This window comes from Mustela lutreola, chromosome 4 (assembly GCF_030435805.1).
Source record: "Mustela lutreola isolate mMusLut2 chromosome 4, mMusLut2.pri, whole genome shotgun sequence".
Taxonomy (NCBI): domain Eukaryota; kingdom Metazoa; phylum Chordata; class Mammalia; order Carnivora; family Mustelidae; genus Mustela; species Mustela lutreola.
The window spans coordinates 156,605,904-156,625,814 of NC_081293.1; the positions used below are offsets into that span (position 1 = coordinate 156,605,904).

Genomic DNA, 19,911 nt, shown 5'->3' on the forward strand with positions numbered 1-19,911 from the left:
TTTTTTTTCTATACAGGCAGTTCCTCACTTCTCTCTCAACAGATAGAGAGGAGTGGAATTGTCAGTGTTCTGTGGTTCGGGCAGCCATGGAGTCTAAGGAGTTACAGTGAGGATACTCAGCACTGCTTGGCATTTAAGGCTAATGAGGCTTTTGAGGGACTCAGTTGGAGTCCACGTCAGTGATTTTTATGGGACCTGTTCATTCTTGCTTTCCTGTGGACCTTTCCTTCCTTTCCTGTGGACCTTTTATACAAATCTTATTTAAAAACTGGGTTCAGCTCTTATTTCCAACTGAAAACAGTAGACTAGTTTGCTTTTCACAGAATATCTTTGCTGTCTTTATTTCTCAGTAACTCTGAAGCCTACTTGAGGAGCAGTTTAATAGGTTTGTACTTTTCAGTAGAGGTATACAAAGCATCTCTTTTGGTTTCACTCTTTCTTTTGGATATACATTTGCAAACTAATTAAATTTTTCTTACCTGGTTACTAAAGCTCATAGGCCCTTCACGATGCTGAATTTCTTAAAGGACAGGGTTGGATTTTGGTTTTCGGCACTGCCACTTACTGTTTGATGATTTGGCAGGAGCTTCTCTAGGGGTCTCCAAGGAAAGAAGTAAGGCTTTTATGTGATACCAGAAATGACCATCTCATGTGGTAGCTTTTGCATCATTCAGCTTTGTATAGACATGTGAAGTAAGAGCGGATGGGAGGTACTTGTGTTTAGGTGGAGAGACTGAGATCCAGAGTTCACTAAGGCAGTTTGGATTTAGAGCTGAAAATCAGATCCTTCTGGATCTGATTACCATGATTTTTCTTTGTCACACTGCTTTTCAAATCATGTTTTCTGGTATTTTGATAATGAAATTTGAACATTAATGTTTAGATGTTTATAAACTAATGTCTTTGGATTTCTTTCTTTTTTAAAACATGCAGTTCTTCAGTTTCCCTGCTGTAGTAGCTCCATTCAAATGTTCAGTCCTGCCACTGAGCCAAAACCAGGAGTTCATGCCATTTGTCAAGGAATTATGTAAGCAAATCCAGTTGGGTAATCTCTAGGGGAACATTATTAAGTAGACTGAATTTTAGAAAATATTTTTTTCAATAAAAATACGTACTGAATAAAGAGTAAAAAAATCTAAGTGATTTTAGCTTCTGCCCTTACTTCTCTACAAGAGGGTGTGTGCTTGTTCAGAATGTTTCCTCCTAGCATGTGAATTAGTCAGGGTAGGACCCAGGGGTCAGATTTAAAATATCCTTGCTTTTGCTCTTGACCCTGGCATTGCTCCCTTCATTGGGGGAATCCTTGTTGGGGGTTAACCATCCTAGTGGATCTGCACCCACTGGACCCACAGCACTGAACGGGCACCTAGTGGTCCTGTGGTGGGGCCCACTAACTTCAGAGTTGGGAAGTGGGAAGAATTCATTGAGTTGCTTGGGGTCATGCAAGTAAAGGTGGGGGAGTCTGGACAGGACCTCCTGGCGCTTACTGTGATACTCGTTCTGCAGCCGTGTGAGATACAGGTAGGAGCTATAACGAGGCACTTAGTAAATTTTGGTGATTTTTCTTTCTTTTGCAACTGTTACTTATTATTCTCTTGTCTTAGTCTCTTTTATAAGCTCCTGATCTTGTATGACAACATGTAGATGACATTGGGCCTTTGTTCATTTTTTATTTTTAATTTACTTAATTTATTTTGGATAGCGGAAGCCCTGACCAGAAACGGCGTCTCTCACAAAGTCGACGACTCCTCTGGGTCGATTGGAAGACGGTACGCCAGGACTGATGAGATTGGCGTGGCTTTCGGCATCACCATTGACTTCGATACAGTGAACAAGACCCCCCACACGGCAACTCTGAGGGACCGAGACTCCATGCGGCAGATTAGAGCAGAGGTGGCTGGCCTTGTCTTTGGCATTTTTAGTCTTAGAAATGTATCCTGGTTCCTTCTGATTTAACCTGGATTTTGTTGTGTCTATACTCCCTACACCTTTTTTTTCCTTTGAATTTTAATCATAGGCTTCTATCAGACAGAGCACAGATTCTCAGATCCCCTTGGTTTAATTATGAAAATACCCATTAACAGTTATCTAATGCTTTATAACCATTTGGCCCACTCTGGACTCATTCTCCAGCAGTTTGCTTTTATGTAGTTGTTTATTTGGGCAAGAGAAGTATGATCCCAAGTGGTTGCTGCCATAGTTTTATTGGCAGGCTTTGGGGGGGCTTTGACAGTTTTACCTTTATATTTCTATACAAATGTGTACATATGTAAGGATACCTATGTATGTATAAACTTTTCCTGTGAATCCATTCAAAATAGCCAATAATGTTTCAGTAATTTTACTTAATGGGAAGGGATAATGGAGATGGGAAGAGTTCAGAAGGGGAAGGAAAGAACACCCACTAATTGACAACTGCCTGACTAATTAATTTTGAGCATAGGTTTTATTTAGCGTGCCTGTTATGTACTTAGCTTGCTACAGAGAGTTAATAATAGGAAAACAGAAGTAAAAGACTGCATTTTTTCCAGAGGTGTTTATAGTCTAATTTGGAAGTTAAGGATTTCTGGTTTGTCTTTTTGCAAAGCCAGATCTGGCTACTCTGGAACTACATTCTCACCTGATAGTGGTTCTCAGAGTGTGGTCCCTGGACCAGCAGCATTCACATCACCTGGAATTTTGTTATATAAGCAAACTCTTCAGCCCAGACCTACTGAATCAGAAACAGGTGGGGTGGGAGGTTGGAAACTGATAGAGAGTGGGCATGACATGACCCCTGGATGATTCTGATGCACGCTCAAGTTTAGGAACTGCTGCTGAGTGGTAGCCAGTGTTTAGCTGTGACGTGGGAACAGCTGACCTTCTTGGTCGGGGTGCTGCAGTTTGCCAGTCTCCCTTACTTGCTCCTTGACTGGCTTCTCTTCTTAGAGTTAAAGTTAATGCTCATGAAGTAGCTTCAGGTGGCAGCTACTTAGAATAATTAGGAAAGGCTTTGTGGGAGAATTGAGTGATCCAGGGGAGCTGATAGATATTCTGGGTGGGAAGAAAAGGATGAACCCAGGCCTGGGAGAGAAGTGAGTAGAAGTAAGTGAGGAGGCTTTAGTAGGAGTGACGGGAAACACTGAGTGGGAACCAGTTTGCAGAGGAATCTTGTCATTAGACACCGATCTGGCTCTCGGTAAGGTCTCCTGAGTTCAGGGTTAATCTTTTTCGACAGTCTAATCAAGTTTGTTGATTCTTGGAATTCTCTTTCATTTCCTCAGGTCTCCGAACTGCCCAGTGTAGTCTGCGATCTGGCCAACGGCAGCATCACGTGGGCTGACGTGGAGGCCAGGTATCCTGTCTTTGAAGGGCAAGAGACTGGTAAAAAAGAGACAATCGAAGAATGATGACAATTTTGGTGACTTTTGACCACTTGCCCTAATAAAAAAATAGCTCTTATCATGCCCACTTTACAAACAGCATTGCAATTACTCCTGGGGACTGCATTTTATCCTCAGTGGCTGCCTGATCTGACCCCCACAATTAAAGAAATTCTGAACAAACTTGGAATCCATTTGCTCATGTTTCTGCGTTTTCAGCAAAGCTGTTTTTTTTCCACCTTTGAATCGATATGCTTATGACTTAATGTTAAATGTGATTAATACTTTTTTTTTCAGTTAACAGCTGTATCGGGGTAAAATTTACGTTTCATAAATCTCACCAGTTTTAAGTGTCCAATTTGGTGATGCTTAATGTATTTATAGAATGTTGCAGCCAGCACTGCAATCCAATTTTAGACCGTTTCCATCGCTCTGGAAAGAAGTTACATGTACATTTAGCATCACTGTCTAATCCAACCTCAGTCCCAAGTAGCCACTTACCTACTTTGTCTCTCTAGATTTGCTTTTTATGCCCTTTTTCTTTCTCTGAGAAAGTGGTGCAATGTGTTAAAGAGACAGCGTTCCCTCAGCCGCTGGAACCACTTCAAGGAAAAGCTGGGGTGGGGGATGGGCCGCAGGAGGAGGAGGAAACGTCCTGCTGAGAGGTGGGAAGCATGCTGCTGTGGGTTCTTAGGGCTGCCAGCCACGGTGTTCTGAGGACAGAAGACCTTGCTTTTCTGAGCCTCTGGGAGGGGTTGTGTTGGCAGAAGCCTGCTATGTTAAGGCATGCTTGTACTTGGCCTTGCAAGTAGCCCTGATGATCATTGAACTCCTGATGCTGGAGGAGCTCCACCTGTCTTGTCTGACTTAGCAGTTTACTTCTGTTATGTTTTTGTACAGAACATTCAGAAGATATATATTTATTTGTTGGGAAAATCTTCAAGCATCTGTGAATTTGAACAACTGTGTTTTCAGAATTAGGACTTTGTCTAGTGTTTCAGCTTCCTCTCAGACACTGTGGCGTAGGGGTGGGGTGGTCTCCAGAACGTTCCCTTTGTCTTGGGTAGGAGGAACAGTAGAAGTAGTGGATCTCCGAGGGATTCCCTTCATTTTTCTTTCCTCCCCAATGATACCTGCTACAGTACTGCACGTAGTAGGTATTCAATATAGACTTTGGATGAGTCTTGAATTTTTGAATGAACTTCTTGGGGGGAAGAAAGCCTTTTACTAAAGCTTATTTCTCTTCTGCCTGGTGCCTTTTAAAGTCTTCGTTCTAGAAGAAACTAGATTTTGAATAAACTGAGTGTTCATTTTGTCGGGATTCCTTTCACCTCAAACTTCTTACAGCTCTTGACCTGGTATATAGTCTAGCATTCTCACACTGGGGCTGGGGGTGGTCTTGGCTTATTCTCATTTACTTCCTTTTACAGCGAGTACCCGCATAGTCAGTCAGTCACTACTACCTCAGACATTGTTATGAGCTCATTAATAGTAAAGATAAATATTTCATACATAGCGGAATTTGCCTGCTTTGGATCATAAAGGGATTAGAACTAAAACTTTTTATTGGCAAATAATCTGTTGTGAGTTCAGTCCTGGATATTACTTCTGGGAGCCCTCCCTTTCTCTTCTCTGTTCCCCCTAGGGCCAGTGTGTGGTTTCTCTTGAGAGAAAACTATTCAGTTTATAGTAATCAAGGGTTGACTACCTGAGTGGGGAACGTGGGCAGGTAGTAGGGCTCATGGGTTCTCTTTGTGCCATATGTGCTCAATTCTGGGCACAAGCTGGTGAAGGACTGTCGCCTGAATGAAGAGGCTCTCAACACATGAGTTTTGCATGCACGCACGCACGCACACACTCACACACACGCACACACACACACCCTTCTTCTGTTCGAGCTCAATATGTATTTAAAGCCAGAGTCTTTCTGGCTTGATGCTCTGTGAGGCCTTTTTCTTAATTATTTGTTTAATTGTGTGTATCGGGCTGTGGGCTAGTTCAACAAGAGCTGGATGAATTGTGCTATCTCTCAGAGAAGTTACTCCTGTTCATCCCTCTCTCCAAAATCAGTGATGGGGAAGGGTCGGATTGAAGCCGGTTTCCATGGAATGTGTGTGTAAGAACACAGTAGTTCCTTTAAAATCTAGGTTGGACTTCAAGACATTCAGATACAATGAGGAGGTATGTCCAGAGAGGTCATCTGTGCCTGACTTATGCAGGAGTCCAGGACCTTAATATTGCTTAGCAACTCCATAATCGTAAACTTCCAACATAGCTGGAAGTTCCAGAAAAGGAATTCATTGCCAAGTCATAAAAATAGAGAATTGCTTGAGATGGTACTAGAGATGTCAGATGTCAAATGATCTTTGTGACAACTTGCAAAATTATTTTGTTCAGTAAATACTTTAAATCACTTTTAGACCTTTATTTATTTTTCCCTAAAACAGTATAAATTTAGGGTAACAGTAGTGATTGTTTTAGCTAATGGAATCTATTCATGAGAGAGCTGAGTGCCCTAGAAATAAATCCAAATTATCTCTGGATAGTTGCACTTAACCTTCTATCACCAGCAAAAACTATTAATCTGTACCTCCTGACTGAGCCATAAGAGAGGGCCTTTGCTTGGAGAGGGGAGAGATGAGTTGTCACTTAAGTCACTCAGTCCTGTTGCTACTGTCCTTGAGGGTTATATCATTTTCTGGAAGCTGGTTGAACAGAATGGGTTCAGTGTTCAGTACATCTACCAATGAAACAGTGGAGTGTTTGTCTTCCCCCTCACTCTTTGAAGTTTGCCATTTGAGCTGTTTGAGAGGAACGTTCCTGTCCTTGGCCTGAATTCTCATGTCCATGTGTGGTTCAGGCTCTGACACTACCTACGGGTACAGTCACCTTGGGCAATTTGTATAAACAAAGCTGACAAGCCTTCACCATTGGAGAAACTTCATGTCCTCATTTAAAAAGAAAGAAGCAGGGGCACCTGGGTGGCTCAGTGGGTTGAAGCCTCTGCCTTTGGCTCTGGTCATGGTCTCAGGGTCTTGGGATCGAGCCCCGCATCCAGCTCTCTGCTCAGCAGGGAGCCTGTTCCCCCATCCCCTCTGCCTACTTGTGATCTCTGTCTGTCAAATAAATAAATAAAATTTAAAAAAAGAAAGAAAGAAAGAAAGAAAGAAAGAAGCAGCCCTCTGTCAGCAGAGCTTTAAGCAGATAGATGGACCTGCGTTGGGCCCAGTGGGGTGGCTGGCATTTGTGTTAAGTGGAAAGGCCAATGGGAGAGCCAGTTCTGGCCTGATTTTTAAATCTGAGGCCACTCCAAACTGACTGCAGAACTACAGCCCTGGACACTGGCTTGAGAGGCCGCAGTCCTCGTCATGTGCAATTGGATTTCAAAGAGAAAGGGGTCCGTTTGAGTGAGCAAATGTCTGTCTACTCTGTGGGAGCCCGCACTCTGTAATGCGTGTGCTCGGGGCAGGGACAGTGTAGTCAAGACGAGCTGTGGGGGAGCCCTCACATGGGGTTGTGGTTCCTTTTGGTGTTTTCCCTACTATTCTATTGTTGGAACTTTCTTACCATGTGAAATGCTGGACTCATTGCTCCCTCAAAAGGACTTCCCCTTGAAAATGTGAATTTATAAGAACATGTATCCAGTGAGGTAATTAGGTAAGTGGGGCAGGGTGGAGGGGCAAGTGTTCAGTGGGATTTCAGTTTCCCTGGGGGATTTCATGGAGCCATGAACTTATAGGATGGGGGGCGGGGCTGTGCTGGACATAAAGTGCATTCTAGTTCCAACTCTTCCAGAATCTAGCTTTGATGGTCCTAGTGTAGTCTTCCATGTCCCTGTCCCAAGCCACAGCCTGAGCCTGAACCTAATGGAAATTTTGTGAGCATGAGGCTGGGAAGAGAGAACCCTTCTCTCTGGGAGCCAAAGCTCTGTGCCTCCTCTTGTAACGTTCTGGACTTGGTACAGAAGTGAGCCTGTGTATTTTTCCAGACAGTGTCTGCATTTGTTACGTCTTAAAACTCAATCACCAGCAATTAATGCAAAAACAGTTAGGCTAACTAAAACAACTTAGCCTAATTAAAACCTTTTTTAGTTCATCAAAACCCACTGTTCTGCATCTGAGTGTGAGTTAATTGATAGATTAAGTGCAGTGAGCTTTTGGGAAAGGGAGGGGAAGCTTTTAAAAAAAAAATCCTTATTAACATTCTTTTAGAAATTGAGACCAGACCTTCCATTTTTTTCTCTAAAGAATTCTGGAGCAAGCTTACAAACCTGACCTCTTGGTTAGTAACAGCTCCTCAGTGCCTATTCTGACTGCTTTTTCTCCTGTATGCCTCATTCAAGACCATCAACTCCATGCTCCCTGGGTATTTAGAATCAGGCCCCCACCCTGGTCCAGCCATCACCATTTTCCCACTGGTTTATTTCAAGACTCTGAAATTTATTTCAAGACTCTGAACTCTGTTTCACAATCTGTTTTCAACACAGCAGCCCAGGTGATCCCATTGGTCCTACAAATTCAGACTCAGTGGCTTTTCTGCTCATTCAAGAATCAAACCTGTGTGGTCTCCCCCATCTCCCTCCCCACCAACCTACACACACACACACCCCATCTCCCTCCCCACCAACCTACACACACACACACACACACCCCATCTCCCTCCCCACCAACCTACACACACACACACACACACCCCATCTCCCTCCCCACCAACCTACACACACACACACACACACACACACACACACACACGGCCTTGGCACTGACTTTTCCATCTGTCTGCAGTGCTTCCTGCCAGGACTGGATGCTCACGAGGACTCCCCCCGTTCTCAGAAATGAGGGCTCCCCAGTGATTCCACTTACAGTTTAAACCTTGAGCCATACCTTCCTCCCTTCATATTCAAACACATACACAATTTATATCCCATTCCTTGTTTATTTTGTCCCCTTTATCGGTTAACGCTGTATAGCATATTTTCCTTCTGTATCTTGTTTTTCACTCTCCACATCAGGATGTACGTTCCCTGAGGCCTGGGGTTTGGGTCTGTTTTGTTCATGGCTATATGCCTGTGATGCCCAGAAGAGTGTGACCACTCAGTAGATGCTCAATAAATATTTGACGTAAGAATGAATATTCTCCAGGGTGGCTCCCACAATCAGTGTTTGGGTGTAAAAACTGACTTACTTCGGAATGTCTACTCCCTAACGCACATACCTAACTCAGCTCTTGGCTCAAAAGGCAGGTCCTCACTCGGGAAAAGCCTGACAGTCACCGAGTTGTTCGTGCCGAGGCAGGTTCACAAATTCAGTATATTGTAGTGGCCTCGATCGGGGACACCGACTCTCAGAACTCCGCAGAATACATCAGGGAATCCCCAGTTTGAGGAACTGTAGCTCATGTGTTGTATGATTAAACTGTCTTTCATTGACACTATGAAAAGGGTGTTTTAAGGTCAAATATTTTTTAAGATGATTACTAAATTTTTAAGACTTTTAAGTCTTTAAAGTCTTTTTAAGATTTTTTAATCTTAGCTTTTTAAGATTATAACTTAATCTAGCTTTTTAAGATTATAACTAAAATGAAAGTAGTAAATTTAAAAATTCTTATAAAGTCTGTAGACTCTGAGAAGAAGTTCGAGGCAGAGAAACTCTAAGACTTCAAGGCCCTTTAGGGACAAGAGTTCCCGGGTCTGGGTTAGACTCACTGAGAGGAATCGGAAGCTCAGGGTAGCCAGCATGTTTTTTTCTTTTTTCCTTTATAAGCTGAGTTTTTCTATATTGCTGGATTTTTAAGATTCTTAAGTGAGAAAGTACATGGGAAAACATTTAGTCCGGTGTGCTATGCTGAGGCATGTGTGGTGTTCCCTTCTTTCCTTTCTCCCTCCGAGTTCAGTGCAGTAACATATCTGGCCCTACTATGTGCGCTAATTCATGTACTGTTGTGGTTCATTCCACAATGCTTCGGTAGAAGCTTCCTCTAGCAATCTCACTTAGAAAGCTCCTTCCTACCTGGCACCAAGAGGAGTCCCCCCAAGGGACAAGACTATGAACACAGTGGTATTCAGATTCATTCTTTGGGACCCTTTGTTCAAGTAAAATCTCTCTTAGAACCTTGACATTTCCTGGGTACTGGCATTTCAGGACAGGGGCAGACAAAGCTCTGGCCGGAGATCAACCTACATACAGTAGGTGGTGCAGGAAAGGCAGAGCTGCATCCTGCAGGGGAGAGGTGGGCAGAGCAGGAGATGCAGCGAGCTGAGGGCCTTGAGTGCCAGGGAAGGAAGGAAGGAGGGAGGGAGAAGGGCCCTCCTGGGTGAGCAGCGCTCCTAGAGCCTGTTAAAAGTGTGAAATCACACCCCTGGGACTGCGTTTCAGGAGGTCTGGAGTGGGCTCAGAACCATGTGTGATGCAGAGTGCCAGCTCCCTCTAACATAGGCAGGCTTGAGCTCTGCCCATGTGGGAGCTCTTTAATTAGTTTCATGAGAGTGTCTTTATTTCATCTTGAGGTCACGGGCTTTTAAACTTGGGTCTGTGGTTCTTTTGAGGATTTCTGTAAAGATTTTCTGCACTATTTAATGTGTAATATTTGCACATTTCATATGTTTATATTTTTCTAGGTAGGGAAAGAATCCACATTCTAAGGAAGGGCCTTTTCTCTTCATTCCTTCAGATGGAAATGTTGAGGGAAACTAAGGCAGGAAGAATATGACTAAGAATCACATACAACATGGGACCCACTGATGCACATGTGACACATAGAACATGACCTTCAAGGGTCTCATGATTCATGTTTTACTAGATAAGAAAGTGTAAACTTATCTTGACAACAGCCAGACCTCCAAGGTTCTGTAAAGCTTACTTTCAACATACACAAAAGAGACTTGACCCTAACCCCCACTAACTACAAAGTATATATTAGACACTCCTTACACTCACAAGGGCAGTTCTTTCTGCCCGTGGGTCCTGTCCCCATGCTTAGAATACTAAAAGCACCTTTTTGCACTGTGAAATGTCTCAAGAATTCTTTCTTGAGCTTCATGCTCGATGATCCCGCATCATAAAGACTTTAACGTTTAGTAGGTGTGCAGTGTTGAGGGTGTGGAGTGGGGGATAGCCCAGAATCTGTTTCAAACTGAGGACTGATATAAATGTGGAGACCCAGGGCCAGGGGAGTCCATGAGCTTGGGGACTAGAGGCACAGACTCCATAGTGCATGCTTTGGAAAGCCCCAGAAGGATAAACTATTTGGGCCAAGCTGGAGGAATAAGGAAAGGGTCCCTATCCCTCAAGGGTCCACCACCAGCCTTCCCCAGCGGACATGGAGACTAGAACTGAGGGGAGCAGGAAGAAATGACAAGTCTTTGAATTTCTTTGTCTTCTTGGGCAGAGGGGACTCCATGGGGATCCATGATGTTGGGTTGTTCCTCACACACGGTTGGGCCTCAGAGAGCCATAGAAAGGTTCAGTTGGTGCCAGGCAGAACTAATTATGAAGCACAATTAATTACTTTCTTATTTTCACAGCAGAAACAGAGGGATGGTTTTCTTCCAGAGCTGATGCCTCTTCCTGCTCACTCATTTGTCCAGCCAGCAGTTATCAGAGACTGGATGCAGGACTTGGCTTCAGAAGGTCTCTCTGCTTGGGCTCCCTTTGCAAAGTACAGTAGCTAACATTCTAAAATGTCTGGGCCCTGGCTTTCATTGTTCATTTATCCAGGCAGTTCATTCTTCTGTGGCTCCTGCTGTGTCATCAGACAAATGCGAGGTTTAAGCAGGGTGATCATAAAGTCAGTTGTCTAAGCCAGGACATGGGGTTGGGAGAAGTGCTTCCACTCCCCAGGGACAGGGCTGTGGGCTCAAACCTAGACAGGGGGGCACAGGTCTGGTCCCCTGCCTCCACCCAGTAGTAAGACTGCCCATTGAGGCATTGGGCCCCATGGTGTGAGATTAATAGGTGGACACCTGCAGGGGAGTGTTGGAAGAATGGAGAGGCTCTCCTCCTCCAATTTTCTGCTTGCACATGGAGAGGGGATGCCCTCAGGCTTGGCCTGGCCCTCGGCTTTGGTGGTGGTGGGGTATGGAGCCGGAGAATGGATTTTCCTGCACTGTAAAGCTAATAGATCTGGGATTCTTTGTACTTTTGGTCTGTTCTGCTCATATTGGACTCTAGCCTATGAGTTACCAGTTGTAGGTGGAACAAATGCGAAAGGCCAGTTTAGTCAATGAATGTTTCTAGAGCTCCTACTGGGTGCAGAGCTCTTGTGGACGTAAGTGGCAGCACAGGCCTTGAGCAATTCCAGCCCGGCAGTGGAGCCTGGCATGGACTGCCTTGCCGTATGGGTTCCCAGGTGGGACTTGTCTGACCAACGCTGGTAGGAAGGCTTCCTGGAAGAGAGGCTCTTTGGTCCTGTAGAACGGACAGGATTCACTAGTTGGAGTCCACTGTGGTGGTTCTGTGGGGTGGGAAGCATGCTGCAGATTCGTGGGAGGGTTTCAGGCTCGGAGCAAAGAAATCCCTACCAACAATGTCCGGGGTAAACTCAGTCAGCATGGGGCAGGGACCTCAGCTTGCTCTCAGCCGATCCCTCCTGCTAACTAACATCTCTGAGTGAGGTGGCTTCCTCTGGAGAATTATTGGCATTTCCGGGGCAGAGCTGGAAACCGTAATCAGCATATTGCTGTATACACTTACATGTTTTGTACCTGCCTCTTTCTTCCTGCTCTAGTGGCCTTCTCTTCGAGGTTTCTGGAAAGGCAGGTCAGGTCACTCACCTTCCCTTTCTATGGTAGTAGTAATAGTAGTAGTAGTAGCAGTAGTAGTAGTAGTAGTGTGTCTGTGCTGGAAAGAAGAGACAAGATGTTTCTTGTTCAGTTCAGTGGCTCCCGCACCAGACAGCAACAGAAACACCGGAGGGGCTTGTGAACATGTAGATTTCTAGATCCCTCGCCAGTCTGGAAACAAAGGTTCCCAAAGTCTGCTATTAAAGAGCAGCCTTGTTGATTCTGGTGAGCCAGCCAGGTGTGTTCTCAGAGCCCCTGGCCAGGTTCCCTGGCTGGAGGCACCGCTCTTTTCCACATACCTCTCTCAGATCTTGGCTGAAGTGTCACTTGAGGAAAGGACTCCTCTTGTGCCTTGCAGCCCCCAGGCACACCCTTTGTCAGCCTCAGACATGTGAAGGGGTGACCTTTTGAGTGACAGCCCCCCTTTCCAGCCTGTCACCTCACTGCCCATGCACCCCATCTGCCCATGGTGCTCTGAAGATGCTCCGGAAGAAAGAGCAGCAAACACTGGGCTCCTTTTCCAGTTCTGTCTGTCTCTGTGGCAGTCCGGGCTGCCCAGGACTATGGGAAATGGGCAGGGACTAGGGGAAGGCAGCTGAGGTTCTTGTGTCCCCCAAACCTTGTCTGGCTTGAGGCCACCACAGGCGTGGTCTCAGAGCTGTGGAAAATGCAGGGAGCTGAGGAAAGTGCCAGCCGCAGAACCTGACTTGTTTTCGGTCCTTAGGCCTGACGCTCTCCTCACCACAGCAGACAGAAACGGACACTGGCAGATCCAGCCAGGTAGGGATGCAGAGAACCTCCTTCCTCCTGCCTTTCCCTGGTGCCCTTGGGGGCTATTTCTTCTCAAGTGGATGCTGAGTTTCTTGGAACAGGAACCTTGTGTTACGCGTGCTGTTACTTCCCTATGTGGTGCACAGCGGTGCTCAGGAAATGGGGCACGACTCTGGCTGATGGACACTTGTGCATTTGGTGGCGGGGTGCCCCTCTGCGTGTCCCCAGGCGTCTCGGTGTCCATCTGGGCTTCCCTCTGCGGCCCTCAGAGTGTTGGCTTCCACATCTGTGAGCCCCCATGTGTGTCTCCTGCTACGTACGTCCACATATTGGTCGTCGGTTTCTGTGAGCCTTGTTTTTCCCCTTGATGTCCATTTGCCCTTCTGCTGCTAGTCAGCCTCATCCACAGGAGAGCAGGGCGCGTGCGACTTCAGGCCTCAGATGGAACCTTCACCACAGACCCTCCAGCACGGACACATCTCACGCTCCGTGCCCCTGTCACAGACGCCCCACACCTGCCACGCCTGTTGGCCTCCTTGCCTTCCACAGGCTCGGACCCCAGCGGGCACCTCAGGGCACCACTTTGAGTACAGGCCAGGGGGTTGGATCTGTGTAGGGTCAGGGCTATGGCCACTCGGTGCGAGTGGGGCCAGAAGGCTGGGCTGAGGAATCCCCTTGAGGTCTCAAGCCCTCCTCAGCCCCTTTATAAGTGAGGGCAATGAAAGGGCCCTGAGGGGTCTGGGTGCCGGAACCTGACTCCTAAGGAGGAGCGTCTGCCAACAAGGCCACTTCGCAGGAAAGCCCGCTCAGCGAGGGACTGTCCACGCTGAGGCAGCTGCTCACGAGGCCTGGCTTGGCTGGGAGGAACCTCACGAGGTTCCCCAGTGGGAGATCCACAGAGAGCCTCCTGGCTCTGCTGGCATTTCATAGCCAGAGGCCCGGCTGGGGGCATGACCGAGGGCCCCAGGGGTGAGGGGATATGTGTCAATCAGCACAGGACCAACGAGGGGCCTTCTCTGAACGGAAGCGGGAACAGGCCACACTGCCTGCTGAGCAGAGGCTCGTGACTTGGCTGCTCTGCCAGCTGGGAACTGGGGCCGTGGGGCGAGGAGCCGCATCTGAGGAGCAGCGACGAGGGGTCGGGGCCTGGCACTGCTGTGATGAGCACTGAGCTCCTTGCTCCACCAGCAGCGATGCTAATGCAAGCAGCAGGATGCCACCTCTGAGCACCAGGGAGCCTTTACAAGGCACACGAGAGTTAGTCCTGTGTCTCTAGAAAGCACAGAGCCAGGGAGCCCCGTCCCTTCCCACCAACAGAAGCAAAGCAGGGGGGCCCGGCCGCAGGTCCCTCGGGTGCAGCACCCAGCCATGAACCTCCCCCCGCTCAGCTGCCCCTGGTAAAGGATGGCAGGAGCGCCTGCCCGGGGTAGCCGAGCCTTTGGCAAGTCAAATGGTTTTCAGTTCATTTCTTTCAGCCACATTTAAAGAGGACTTAATTAAGTGGTGGGCTGACACATAATTTTTGATGATAGATCACTATGCAGTTTTGGGCATATGTCTCAGAAGGAGGTCAGGGACCCTGATACCTACTTATTTTTGTGAAAAGGTTTCTCATTCTCAGCATGTGAAGCTATAAAAATGAAAAAGAAAGAAAAGATGCTGAGTCCTGATTTATTCCAGCAATAAATATTCACCCATGGATTCATGAACAATTAAATTCCTATCCATTCCATTCAGATGTACTTTTGATGGATTTTTCTTTTTAGGTTTAACATTTGCCTTACAAAAACTTTAAATGTCTGTGTTGTATTAATCAATTGTATCCTATATTTTATATCAAAAATAGTTGTGGTAACTCAATCCAGAAGACTTCTTTTTTTAATCTCTCACAAATTTTAGTCACAGATAATTAAATATTTCTATTTCAATTTCCAAATATATTTTGTGGCAGAGAAGTAGGAGAAGGTAATCAAGGAAAGACTTTAACCCATAAAAACACTGCATTAGTATAAAATCCCCTGGGGGGAAATGGAATGAAGATACAAGTTCCAAAAAAGAAGGGACAATGTAAAATTTCCAGCTGTTGAGGAAGAGCTGGTTAGCTTGTTTTTTTCAAACAGAAAAGCCTGGCTATTAAATCACGGCTGTGTTTGGATTCTTAGTGATGTATTTTAAAGTGTTTTGGCAGTTTTATTTTAAAATGTAAATATTTGCCAAAAGCAAGAAATCACCTCTTGCCAATTTAAAAGTCTAAATAATATTAGATGTCAACTGAAGAATATGCAAGAAGGGATAATTATTTTAAAAAATATGTTGGTGGTATTCCCAGAGCAAAAGCTCTTCTGAACCCCAACCTGATGGCTCCTGCCTCCTCTTGTCCACTCCAACCCTCTCCTGGAAACGTCCTGTGGTATTGTTCATGGATACTGTGGGGTGTGGTCTACACCTGCTTCCGGATTTCAGACACTGGCTTTGGGACAGAGCTATGGCGTGCTGGGTGAATTGCCCCTCTCTCCTCTGTGCTGAATTAAACTGCTGTTGGTAGGAGAGGAGGGGTAAAGACTCTTGGGGGAATAAGGAAGGGACAGGCTGGCAGACACACAGGTCAGAGAGGAGAGCCAGCCCTAGGCCAGGGCCGTGGACTCTGCAAATGAGAATGGATCCAGCTCCCCCTCCTTGGCCACAGCACCCCTTCACATGCCTGGTTGACTTGACCTGAGGGAAGGCTGTTTCCACAGAGGCATGGTTTATTTCACAGAGAGCCGAGATGTTTCTGAAGGGGAGGCTGAATCGAAGCCCAGTCTAAAGTGGGAGGTGGGAGATTTGTTCCAATCACCGAAGACCTAGTTGGTTTTCGACTCCTTGCCCCCGGCCACCATGCTTCTCCTCCTCACTTCATCTGTACTATGTATCTGGTTGGCTTAAGAGCGTAGGGTTATCCTAGCTGCACCTTCCTCCTCTAGTGTCCCTCCCCAAGGCCCTGAGTCTGTGGACTAGGTTGAGAAAAGCTCTCCTGGGACAGGAAGCAGCATCTTTTCCAGGACCCAGGGACAGGAGGATGGGTGGGGACGGGCAGGGAGATGGCCTGCTCTGGGGTGGCGTGTAGGTGAGAGCCCGTGGGAGGAAACCAAACGAATTCCTTGCTTCCAGCTGCTGTGCCCTGCCCCCTCCACTGCAGAGGCCAGCCTGAGCTGGGAGGCAGAAGGCAGGGAGCAGGGAGCAAGGCCAGATGTTACCCTGCTGTTGATGGGAAAGTCTGCACAGAGCGGGGAGTCCCCGCTCTGCCATGAATGAGCTGTGTGGCTTGGACAGGCCCTTCCTGGAGCTGGGCCTGTTTCCTTGCCTGTGAGTGGGACTATAGTGAGGATGCTGGGAGAGAGGCTGGTGTGGGCAAATGCCTGAAGACATGTGACCCGCTCTTCTGCAGGGATAGGTGTCTCTGTGACATCCCTCTGCTCCCTCTGCACTGAGACAGGTACCTAGCGGGCCTGGCTCCGGAGGCTCTCCTGCTGCCTGCTGCTGCACACCCCTCTCTAGCAGGGCTGGCCAGCTGATCTCTCCCCTCCCTTGCGCCCCCACCAGGGCCTGAGCTGCGAGGTGGCAAAGTAAACCCAGAGAGAGGCACCCCATGGGAAAGGGAAGCTGTCCTGATGGTGAGTGATGAGTGAGCAGGGTGGCGGGGGGCTCACAGGGCGGCCGTCTGCTTGATGCTGTGGAAGCTGATCCGTGTGGGCGACGTGGGGATGGACATGGCCCGGGCCACAGGCACTCGGAGGGAGTGATGGTCCTGCCAGCGGTGCCACCTTTTCCTCACAGCCGAGCGCACCTGCGGGGGGTCGGGTGGGCAGCGGCTCAGCAGGGCCTGCAGGCGCCAATCCCAGAACCAGGAGCCTTCTCTCCCGCTCCTACCTCTTGCGGGGCCCTTAAAGGGAGGGAGGCTGGGGTGTCCTCCTGACCACCACTGTCATACCCAGGGAGGCACTGGCCGGTTCCAAAAGCAGGTCCTTCCCCTGAAGCCATTAGCCTCTGAAGCTCCTGCCCTCTGTCCTCACCCCTCCTGGAGAAACTCCCCGCTCACCCCTCCTTGGGGCGCACTGCCCTCCCTGCCCCCTCCCTCCGCCATCTCCTCTTTATGGTGGGACCCAAGCCCCAGCTTCGAACATCTGCTTCTGGCTCTCCTGGCGTCTGGAGACCTTTGAGCTCTCCTCACATACTTGGCATCCCTGTCCCTCCTGAAAGCCCTTCCTCCAGCCTCGTCCCCCAGCAGACAGCCCCTGCCTCACTGGCCAGAGCCCATAGTGTGCGCTGCTGAGACAGAAAGTCAAGCTAACAGTTCCAGTCATTTCAAAACCTGATCGTGGCCGGTGCCATATTATTCTCATTGGTATTGGAACTAAAGGATTTTTCTGCAAAATGGGTGGTGTCCCCCACATGCTAGCCTAGCACAGGGCTGACCACAATAAATGCCCCAGAGTCACTGTGCGTTTTCTTTGAAAGCTTTCTCCCTGCCCTCCAGCCCAGGCCAGTCTCTACTGTCGGCCTTGCCTGTGTCGGGGTCTGCTTTGATTGACAGAGACCCAGGTGGACAGAGAGTGGCACTCTCTGCAGAGGCAGGGGAAGTGTCTCAGCATGGCACTTACCTTGAGTGTTTGGAAGCTCTCAGGACCTGGGGCTGTGTCTACCCTTGGCCCCATAACCCACTGTGGGTCCTCACCTAGCACAGGCCGGTGTGAGCCTCTGTCCCAAGCTGCTTATGCTGAGATTCTGGGCTGTGTGAGCTAAGCAGCCTGTCCCCAGTGCCTTGTTCCCTGGTGTTGGCCCCAAGCTGTGTGATCTGTTCCGTGGTGGGGGAATGTGCTGGTGTCTCTCCTACTCCCTGCGTCCATAAGGGCCTGGATGCGCGGTTCACACCTGACTCACTCCTGCAATGCCTCCCCATTACCAGTGGTGTTCCGGCATCTGTCTCCAGTGGGACCCTGCAGCCAGGGCTCCCCGCTCACCCATCTCTCCAAGTGCCTTTGTAAAGTGCTGGCCTTTGTGAAGGGGACCTTCTAAACTGGTTGGAGACCCTCAGGTAGGATTCCTGTTTCCCAAATCTCAGTGGTTTCTCCGGCCATCCCCTCCCCTGTCCAGGGCAGAGCTGAGCAGAGTCAGGGACCCCAGGCCTCCCTAAAGGCTGGGCGGCTCCCCTGAGCTGGGAACTGAGGACGGCCCCGGAGCCTGGCTTCCTACCTCTCCATTGAAGAAGCAGTAGAAGACAGACACAAAGAAACCCTGGAAAGGAAGGAGGGAGGATCAGTGACCTGCTTGGGGAGCGACTCTGCTGGGACAGCTGGGAATACCTGGACCCAGAGGCTCCGAGCTCGGGGGCAGCCCACCCTCATGGTATGGGTGTCCCGGGGCTCACTGCAAGTGACAGGCTGTCAAAAACCCTCAGAACAGGCGCTGGGCCACAGGCTAGGGTGATGGACACCTGACCCCTGGGGTGGGGGTGCCAGGGTCCAGGGTTGGGGTTCTATTTCATGTGAACCATGTCCCCTGTGAGGTCTCTGTGAGGACACCGGTGCCCCATCTGGTCTCATGCCCCACCTGGAACGACTGCAGGAAGGAGTTGAAATAGATGAACACGATCTGCGACAGGTCGTCCTCCCCAGGGTTGACGAAGAAGAGCATGTAGGTGATGCCCAGGAGGGGCAGGAGAACCAGGGTGGCCTTGACCGCCTTCCTAGGGGTGTGACAGGGCGACAAAGCTGGTCTGAGCCCACACTGGCCCTCACTCAGGTGCTGAGCAAGCTCCCTGGCTGAGGCCTGTGAGGGTTTGGAGGGCCCAGCCTAGATGCCTCGCTTCTGCTCTCGGGGGGTTAAGACACCCGTCATTCACCTGTACTGGATTGTCTCCGATGTTGTGGATGCTCGGAGTTTTGTCATGAGGATCCTGACGATGTTGAAAAGAAATACAAAATTGATCTGGAGGGAGGGAAGGCAAAAAAGAAAGGACTGTGAGGTAGGGAATGCACTGAGAGGCAGCCACTTCCCCCCATAACCCACTGGGCCCCGTGTCCCATGCACACATCCCACCCGTCACCCCAGTCCCTGCCTGCGGTCCCAAGGCCTCTGCTTCTCCCTTATCAGGACAGGCAGAATTCCCCCTTTCAGGAGGGCTCCAGGGCTGGCGTCTCCACCTCCAGACCCCGGTGGGGGAAAGCGGCTTTGGAGGCAGGGACCAAGGACACCAAGGTCACTTCTCTTGAGGCACAGCTCCTCAGAAAGTCCCCCAACACCTGCCCCACTTGGGGAAGCCACAGGAGCTGGCCAGGCCTCGGCCCCAGTCCCTTGCCCTGCCTGCTATAGGGTCCCCCCCTCTTGCCGATTGAGGGTTCCCTCTGAGGCCCTGCTTCCCTGGGGGAATGGACCTGGCCAGAGGGAGTGACTAATCCCTCACCAAACCTCCCTTGCCCCCAGGAAAACACTTCTCAAGCATATCTGAGGCAATGAAGATGAATGGGCTGCTGGGCTGGCTCCAGGGCTCCTGGAAGAGCCTCATTTATCTTCATTTCAAGCCTTTTGTTGGTGCCAGAGCCCACACACCCAGTCTTTTCCCAGGACCTGTCCGGGCCACCCTAGCCAGGCTCGTGCTGTGGATGGTTACTGTGGGCCTGCCAGCGTCCCATCCATCTGCGCCGGCTTATCTGCGTGACCGTGTGCTGCCCTCCAAACACTTCTGGGGGGGGGCGGTTCTGTCTCTGTGCTTGTGTGAGTGTGTGCATATGAAAACCTGTGAATCTGGGGACGTAGGCATGCCAGGGCTTCTCTACACCTATCTCCAAACGTGAGCAGACAGGAAAGAGAGATTCCCTTCCTTGGGAGTCTCTCCCGAGGAAGTGACCATGGGTCAGAGAGCATCTGCTGGCTCACACCTATGCACCTGTGTGTGTGTGTGTGTGTGTGTGTGTGTGTGTGTGTGCATGCACAGACACACACACCCACATTCTGCCTGAG

At 48.9% G+C, this 19,911-nt stretch overlaps 3 protein-coding genes across 4 annotated transcripts in view; 2 read left to right on the plus strand and 1 right to left on the minus strand.

The window, feature by feature from the left end:
* Positions 1 to 3,545, plus strand: part of GARS1 (glycyl-tRNA synthetase 1) — a 43,503-nt gene extending 39,958 nt beyond the window's left edge. The window contains exons 15-17 of the mRNA XM_059171475.1: positions 934 to 1,027; positions 1,703 to 1,893; positions 3,264 to 3,545. Coding sequence (XP_059027458.1) covers positions 934 to 1,027; positions 1,703 to 1,893; positions 3,264 to 3,389 — 411 coding nt within the window. The 3' untranslated portion in view covers positions 3,390 to 3,545. The remainder of the gene's footprint in view (positions 1 to 933; positions 1,028 to 1,702; positions 1,894 to 3,263) is intronic.
* The window catches only part of ZNRF2 (zinc and ring finger 2), a 394,136-nt gene that overhangs the window by 322,819 nt on the left and 51,406 nt on the right, over positions 1 to 19,911 (plus strand). The gene's annotated exons all lie outside the window — the stretch shown is intronic.
* Positions 14,432 to 19,911, minus strand: part of CRHR2 (corticotropin releasing hormone receptor 2) — a 46,559-nt gene continuing 41,079 nt past the window's right edge. Inside the window, exons 10-13 of one of the 2 annotated variants that reach the window (XM_059171476.1) lie at positions 18,794 to 18,879; positions 18,502 to 18,637; positions 18,145 to 18,186; positions 14,432 to 16,738 (exon numbers count right to left, since the gene is read on the minus strand). In XM_059171476.1, the coding sequence (XP_059027459.1) occupies positions 16,598 to 16,738; positions 18,145 to 18,186; positions 18,502 to 18,637; positions 18,794 to 18,879 (405 nt within the window). In that variant the 3' untranslated portion in view covers positions 14,432 to 16,597. The remainder of the gene's footprint in view (positions 16,739 to 18,144; positions 18,187 to 18,501; positions 18,638 to 18,793; positions 18,880 to 19,911) is intronic. The other variant, XM_059171477.1, reaches the window with a different exon arrangement.